The 8,609-nt window shown below is 47.5% G+C and overlaps 1 protein-coding gene across 3 annotated transcripts in view; it reads right to left on the bottom strand.

Annotated features, from left to right (window-relative positions):
• Positions 1 to 5,147: 5,147 nt before the first annotated feature.
• Positions 5,148 to 8,609, bottom strand: part of LOC110514818 (tyrosine-protein kinase Tec) — an 83,910-nt gene continuing 80,448 nt past the window's right edge. For all 3 annotated transcript variants that reach the window (XM_090214946.1, XM_090214947.1, XM_090214948.1), the window contains one exon: positions 5,148 to 6,471. In XM_090214946.1, the coding sequence (XP_090071072.1) occupies positions 6,388 to 6,471 (84 nt within the window). In that variant the 3' untranslated portion in view covers positions 5,148 to 6,387. The remainder of the gene's footprint in view (positions 6,472 to 8,609) is intronic.

Below are 8,609 nucleotides of genomic sequence, written 5' to 3' on the forward strand. Positions count from 1 at the left end.
CCCCAGGAGAGGCTGTCTGTCATAGTCTACACCCCCAGGGAGAGGCTGTCTATCATAGTCTACACCCCCAGGAGAGGCTGTCTATCATAGTCTACACCCCCAGGAGAGGCTGTCTGTCATAGTCTACACCCCCAGGAAAGGCTGTCTATCATAGTCTACACCCCCAGGGAGAGGCTGTCTATCATAGTCTACACCCCCAGGAGAGGCTGTCTATCATTCTCTACACCCCCAGGAGAGGCTGTCTGTCATAGTCTACACCCCCAGGGAGAGGCTGTCTGTCATAGTCTACACCCCCAGGAGAGGCTGTCTGTCATAGTCTACACCCCCAGGGAGAGGCTGTCTATCATAGTCTACACCCCCAGGAGAGGCTGTCTATCATAGTCTACACCCCCAGGAGAGGCTGTCTGTCATAGTCTACACCCCCAGGAAAGGCTGTCTATCATAGTCTACACCCCCAGGGAGAGGCTGTCTATCATAGTCTACACCCCCAGGAGAGGCTGTCTATCATAGTCTACACCCCCAGGAGAGGCTGTCTGTCATAGTCTACACCCCCAGGGAGAGGCCGTCTGTCATAGTCTACACCCCCAGGAGAGGCTGTCTATCATAGTCTACACCCCCAGGAGAGGCTGTCTGTCATAGTCTACACCCCCAGGAGAGGATGTCTATCATAGTCTACACCCCCAGGAGAGGCTGTCTGTCATAGTCTACACCCCCAGGAGAGGCTGTCTGTCAGTCTACACCCCCAGGAAAGGTTGTCTATCATAGTCTACACCCCCAGGGAGAGGCGGTCTGTCATAGTCTACACCCCCAGGGAGAGGCTGTCTATCATAGTCTACACCTCCAGGAGAGGCTGTCTGTCATAGTCTACACCCCCAGGAGAGGCTGTCTATTATAGTCTACACCCCCAGGAGAGGCTGTCTATCATAGTCTACACCCCCAGGAGAGGCTGTCTGTCATAGTCTACACCCCCAGGAGAGGCTGTCTGTCATAGTCTACACCCCCAGGGAGAGGCTGTCTGTCATAGTCTACACCCCCAGGGAGAGGCTGTCTATCATAGTCTACACCCCCAGGAGAGGCTGTCTGTCATAGTCTACACCCCCAGGAGAGGCTGTCTATTATAGTCTACACCCCCAGGAGAGGCTGTCTGTCATAGTCTACACCCCCAGGAGAGGCTGTCTGTCATAGTCTACACCCCCAGGAGAGGCTGTCTGTCATAGTCTACACCCCCAGGAGAGGCTGTCTATCATAGTCTACACCCCCAGGGAGAGGCTGTCTATCATAGTCTACACCCCCAGGAGAGGCTGTCTATCATAGTCTACACCCCCAGGAGAGGCTGTCTATTATAGTCTACACCCCCAGGAGAGGCTGTCTATTATAGTCTACACCCCCAGGAGAGGCTGTCTATTATAGTCTACACCCCCAGGAGAGGCTGTCTATTATAGTCTACACCCCCAGGAGAGGCTGTCTATTATAGTCTACACCCCCAGGAGAGGCTGTCTGTCATAGTCTACACCCCCAGGAGAGGCTGTCTATTATAGTCTACACCCCCAGGAGAGGCTGTCTATTATAGTCTACACCCCCAGGAGAGGCTGTCTATTATAGTCTACACCCCCAGGAGAGGCTGTCTATCATAGTCTACACCCCCAGGAGAGGCTGTCTATCATAGTCTACACCCCCAGGAGAGGCTGTCTGTCATAGTCTACACCCCCAGGAGAGGCTGTCTGTCATAGTCTACACCCCCAGGAGAGGCTGTCTATCATAGTCTACACCCCCAGGGAGAGGCTGTCTATTATAGTCTACACCCCCAGGAGAGGCTGTCTATTATAGTCTACACCCCCAGGAGAGGCTGTCTATCATAGTCTACACCCCCAGGAGAGGCTGTCTGTCATAGTCTACACCCCCAGGAGAGGCTGTCTATTATAGTCTACACCCCCAGGAGAGGCTGTCTATTATAGTCTACACCCCCAGGAGAGGCTGTCTATCATAGTCTACACCCCCAGGAGAGGCTGTCTATCATAGTCTACACCCCCAGGAGAGGCTGTCTGTCATAGTCTACACCCCCAGGAAAGGCTGTCTATCATAGTCTACACCCCCAGGGAGAGGCTGTCTATCATAGTCTACACCCCCAGGAGAGGCTGTCTATCATAGTCTACACCCCCAGGAGAGGCTGTCTATCATAGTCTACACCCCCAGGAGAGGCTGTCTATCATAGTCTACACCCCCAGGAGAGGCTGTCTATCATAGTCTACACCCCCAGGAGAGGCTGTCTATCATAGTCTACACCCCCAGGAGAGGCTGTCTATTATAGTCTACACCCCCAGGAGAGGCTGTCTGTCATAGTCTACACCCCCAGGAGAGGCTGTCTGTCATAGTCTACACCCCCAGGGAGAGGCTGTCTGTCAGTCTACACCCCCAGGAGAGGCTGTCTATCATAGTCTACACCCCCAGGAGAGGCTGTCTATCATAGTCTACACCCCCAGGAGAGGCTGTCTATCATAGTCTACACCCCCAGGAGAGGCTGTCTATCATAGTCTACACCCCCAGGAGAGGCTGTCTATTATAGTCTACACCCCCAGGAGAGGCTGTCTATCATAGTCTACACCCCCAGGAGAGGCTGTCTGTCATAGTCTACACCCCCAGGAGAGGCTGTCTATTATAGTCTACACCCCCAGGAGAGGCTGTCTATCATAGTCTACACCCCCAGGAGAGGCTGTCTGTCATAGTCTACACCCCCAGGAGAGGCTGTCTATTATAGTCTACACCCCCAGGAGAGGCTGTCTATCATAGTCTACACCCCCAGGGAGAGGCTGTCTGTCATAGTCTACACCCCCAGGAGAGGCTGTCTATTATAGTCTACACCCCCAGGAGAGGCTGTCTATCATAGTCTACACCCCCAGGAGAGGCTGTCTATCATAGTCTACACCCCCAGGAGAGGCTGTCTGTCATAGTCTACACCCCCAGGAGAGGCTGTCTGTCATAGTCTACACCCCCAGGAGAGGCTGTCTATCATAGTCTACACCCCCAGGAGAGGCTGTCTGTCATAGTCTACACCCCCAGGAGAGGCTGTCTATCATAGTCTACACCCCCAGGGAGAGGCTGTCTGTCAGTCTACACCCCCAGGAGAGGCTGTCTATCATAGTCTACACCCCCAGGAGAGGCTGTCTATCATAGTCTACACCCCCAGGAGAGGCTGTCTATCATAGTCTACACCCCCAGGAGAGGCTGTCTATTATAGTCTACACCCCCAGGAGAGGCTGTCTATCATAGTCTACACCCCCAGGGAGAGGCTGTCTGTCATAGTCTACACCCCCAGGAGAGGCTGTCTATTATAGTCTACACCCCCAGGAGAGGCTGTCTATCATAGTCTACACCCCCAGGAGAGGCTGTCTATCATAGTCTACACCCCCAGGAGAGGCTGTCTATTATAGTCTACACCCCCAGGAGAGGCTGTCTATCATAGTCTACACCCCCAGGAGAGGCTGTCTATCATAGTCTACACCCCCAGGGAGAGGCTGTCTATTATAGTCTACACCCCCAGGAGAGGCTGTCTGTCATAGTCTACACCCCCAGGAGAGGCTGTCTGTCATAGTCTACACCCCCAGGAGAGGCTGTCTATCATAGTCTACACCCCCAGGGAGAGGCTGTCTATCATAGTCTACACCCCCAGGAGAGGCTGTCTATCATAGTCTACACCCCCAGGAGAGGCTGTCTATTATAGTCTACACCCCCAGGAGAGGCTGTCTATTATAGTCTACACCCCCAGGAGAGGCTGTCTATTATAGTCTACACCCCCAGGAGAGGCTGTCTATTATAGTCTACACCCCCAGGAGAGGCTGTCTATTATAGTCTACACCCCCAGGAGAGGCTGTCTGTCATAGTCTACACCCCCAGGAGAGGCTGTCTATTATAGTCTACACCCCCAGGAGAGGCTGTCTATTATAGTCTACACCCCCAGGAGAGGCTGTCTATTATAGTCTACACCCCCAGGAGAGGCTGTCTATCATAGTCTACACCCCCAGGAGAGGCTGTCTATCATAGTCTACACCCCCAGGAGAGGCTGTCTGTCATAGTCTACACCCCCAGGAGAGGCTGTCTGTCATAGTCTACACCCCCAGGAGAGGCTGTCTATCATAGTCTACACCCCCAGGGAGAGGCTGTCTATTATAGTCTACACCCCCAGGAGAGGCTGTCTGTCATAGTCTACACCCCCAGGAGAGGCTGTCTATTATAGTCTACACCCCCAGGAGAGGCTGTCTGTCATAGTCTACACCCCCAGGAGAGGCTGTCTATTATAGTCTACACCCCCAGGAGAGGCTGTCTATTATAGTCTACACCCCCAGGAGAGGCTGTCTATCATAGTCTACACCCCCAGGAGAGGCTGTCTATCATAGTCTACACCCCCAGGAGAGGCTGTCTGTCATAGTCTACACCCCCAGGAAAGGCTGTCTATCATAGTCTACACCCCCAGGGAGAGGCTGTCTATCATAGTCTACACCCCCAGGAGAGGCTGTCTATCATAGTCTACACCCCCAGGAGAGGCTGTCTATCATAGTCTACACCCCCAGGAGAGGCTGTCTATCATAGTCTACACCCCCAGGAGAGGCTGTCTATCATAGTCTACACCCCCAGGAGAGGCTGTCTATCATAGTCTACACCCCCAGGAGAGGCTGTCTATTATAGTCTACACCCCCAGGAGAGGCTGTCTGTCATAGTCTACACCCCCAGGGAGAGGCTGTCTGTCAGTCTACACCCCCAGGAGAGGCTGTCTATCATAGTCTACACCCCCAGTATCCCCAAATAATATTTATTAATCAAAAGCAGTTGTTTAAATTTGTTTCTTTAATGCTGTTGAGACATTTTCATTGACAAAATTGATTCTGATCTTTCTAATAGTGTGCTCCATTTTTTGTTTAGGTAGGTTGGTCTGTTGTTGAATACATAACATTAGGTTGGGTAGGCACTAGCCTTTGTATATAAATACTGCAATATAGTAATACTACTACTAATTATACAAATGTTTGCTTAGGTTTGAATCCTAAGCAACCTACCTATACATTGAGGTACAGCAGACCAACATAGCTACTGTAGTAGGTCAAAGCTGTGTGCTTGGAAAAACCCCTTGGTATATATGAGTGTGGAGTAGGGCATTGTGGTGCTCATGTGAATTTCCTTTATTTTTCATTTTCAGACTAATGCCTACTTCTCACTGGAAATGTAGTTTTGTTGTTCTTAAATCAATCTGGAGTCGGGAACACCTTATCTCAGCTGTTGGACACGAGTGTTTGACTTTGATGTAAGAGAATACAATCATATAAGAGAATGGTATTGTCACTCATGTTATTGTAATTACATTGAATCTGCTGCAGTAGTATTAAAAACATAAATTGACCTTATACAGTGCCTTGCGAAAGTATTCGGCCCCCTTGAACTTTGCGACCTTTTGCCACATTTCAGGCTTCAAACATAAAGATATAAAACTGTATTTTTTTGTGAAGAATCAACAACAAGTGGGACACAATCATGAAGTGGAACGACATTTATTGGATATTTCAAACTTTTTTAACAAATCAAAAACTGAAAAATTGGGCGTGCAAAAATCCAATAAATGTCGTTCCACTTCATGATTGTGTCCCACTTGGTGTTGATTCTTCACAAAAAAATACAGTTTTATATCTTTATGTTTGAAGCCTGAAATGTGGCAAAAGGTCGCAAAGTTCAAGGGGGCCGAATACTTTCGCAAGGCACTGTAAATATACAGCTGGATTGAGGACATGCGTTTGAGTATTGAAACAGGACATGATGTATGAATGGACCTACTGAACTATATAAACTAACAGGACTAGCTGTGTTAGGACATGCAAAGGGCTTGAGTTAGTTCAGTTAAATTACAAAATGACTGGAGAGAATGAAGACAGTCCAGAATAGAAGAGGTGAAACAGTATATGGTATCTGGACGTGAGCATGTCAGACAGGATAGAAGAGGTAAAACAGTATATGGTATCTGGACATGAGCATGTCAGACAGGATAGAAGAGGTAAAACAGTATATGGTATCTGGACGTGAGCATGTCAGACAGGATAGAAGAGGTAAAACAGTATATGGTATCTGGACGTGAGCATGTCAGACAGGATAGAAGAGGTAAAACAGTATATGGTATCTGGACGTGAGCATGTCAGACAGGATAGAATAGGTAAAACAGTATATGGTATCTGGACGTGAGCTTTCTGTCTAACAAAATCCATTGTGATCAACCATCACGACAGAGTGGTATGGAATGTTTGGATCCTTATTCAAGCTGTCCTCCATCGAGTAGATCTGAGGAGATCCGATTGGTGGTTGCGATCTGATTGGCCGGTTCAGGCAGAGGAGAGGATCTGATTGGCCGGTTCAGGCTGAGGAGAAGCTGTCCTCTTCCAGAGCGGCAGAGATCAAGATGGATATCTGAGAGAACGATGGCCTTTCCTCCGCTCTCTAGAGAGGGAGGGAGGGAGGGAGGGAGGGAGGGAGGGAGGGAGGGAGGGAGGGAGGGAGGGAAGCAAAGAGAGAGAGAGATTTTGAGTACATGTCCTCAGTGAAATCAATGTACTGAGCAAATGTCAAATATTACTGTACGACAGACCACGTATTCACCCTGCACACCCCAATTGACTAACAAACAAACCAAAACAAAGGCAAAGTCTTCTCATGACTTGTTGAATTTCAAAAAAGCTTTTGACTCAATTTGGCGTGAGGGTCTGCTATACAAATTGATGGAAAGTGGTGTCAAGGGAAAAACAAATGGCATTATAAAATCCATGCACACAAACAAGAAGTGTGTGGTTAAAAATGGCAAAAAAACACATTTCTTTCCACAGGGTCAGGGGATGAGACAGGGATGCAGCTTAAGCCCCTCCCTCTTCAACATATATATCAACAAATTGGCGAGGGCACTAGAACAGTCTGCAGCACCCGGCCTCACCCTACTAGAATCTAAAGTCAAATGTCTGCTGTTTGCTGATGATCTGGTGCTTCTGTCACCAACCAAGGAAGGTCTACAGCAGCACCTAGATCCTCTGCACAGATTCTGTCAGACCTGGGCCCTGACAGTAAATCTCAGTAAGACAAAAATAATGGTGTTCCAAAAAAGGTCCAGTCGCCATGACCACAAATACAAATTCCATCTACACACCGTTGCCCTAGAGCACACAAAAAATTATACATTCCTCGGCCTAAACATCAGCACCACAGGTAACTTACACAAAACTGTGAACAATCTGAGAGACAAGGCAAGAAGGGCCTTCTATGCCATCAAAAGGAACATAACATTTGACATACCAATTAGGATCTGGCAAAAAATACTTGAATCAGTCATCTTCTTATGGCTGCAGGGGCAGTATTGAGTAGCTTGGATGAATAAGGTGCCCAGAGTAAACTGCCTGCTACTCAGTCCCAGTTGCTAATATATGCATATTATTAGTATATTTGGATAGAAAACACCCTGAAGTTTCTAAAACTGTTTGAATGATGTATGTGAGTATAACAGAACTCATGTGGCAGGCAAAAACCTGAGAAAAAATCCAACCAGGAAGTGGGAAATCTGAGGTTGGTCGTTTTTCAACTCATTCCCTTTTGAAGATACAGTGGGATATTGGTCATGTTGCACTTCCTAAGGCTTCCGCTAGATGTCAGTCTTTAGAAACTTGTTTGAGGATTCTACTCTAAAGGAGGGGCTCATAAGGGCTCTTTGAGTCAGTGGTCTTGCAGAGTGCCACGGGCTCGTGACACGCGGTCATGAGAGAGTTAGCTCACGTTCCATTGCTTTTCTACAGACAAAGGAATTCTCCAGTTGGAACATTATTGAAGATTTATGTTAAAAACGTCCTAAAGATTGATTCTATACATCGTTTGACATGTTTCTACGGACTGTAACGGAACATTTTGACATTTCGTCTGCTCCTAGTGAACGAGCTTTGTGAGTTTGGATTTGTAACAAAACACGCTAACAAAAGTAGCTATTTGGACATAAATGATGGACATTATCGAACAAAACAAACATTTATTGTGGAACTGGGATTCCTGGGAGCGCATTCTGATGAAGATCATCAAAGGTAAGTGAATATTTCTAATGTTATTTCTGACTTCTGTTGACTGCACAACATGGCAGATATCTGTTTGGCTGTTTTGGTCTCTGAGCGCCGTACTCAGATTATTGCATGGTTTGCTTTTTCCGTAAAGCTTTTTTGAAATCTGACACAGCGGTTGCATTAAGTAGAAGTGTATCTAAAGTGGCATATATAACACCTGTATTTTCATCATGATGTGGCTCTCTGCAAAATCACCGGATGTTTTTGGAACTACTGAAGATAACGCGCCAATGTAAACTGAGATTTTTTTATATAAATATGAACTTTATTGAACAAAACATACATGCATTGTGTAACATGAAGTCCTATGAGTGTCATCTGATGAAGATCATCAAAGGTTAGTGATTCATTTTATCTCTATTTCTGATTTTTGTGACTCCTCTATTTGGCTGGAAAAAATGGCTGTGTTTTCCTGTGACTTGGCTCTGACCTAACATAATCGTTTGTGGTGCTTTCACCGTAAAGTCTATTTAAAATCGGACACTG

This window comes from Oncorhynchus mykiss, chromosome 21, assembly GCF_057628025.1.
Source record: "Oncorhynchus mykiss isolate SJ-2025 chromosome 21, ASM5762802v1, whole genome shotgun sequence".
In the NCBI taxonomy this organism is placed as follows: Eukaryota; Metazoa; Chordata; class Actinopteri; order Salmoniformes; family Salmonidae; genus Oncorhynchus; species Oncorhynchus mykiss.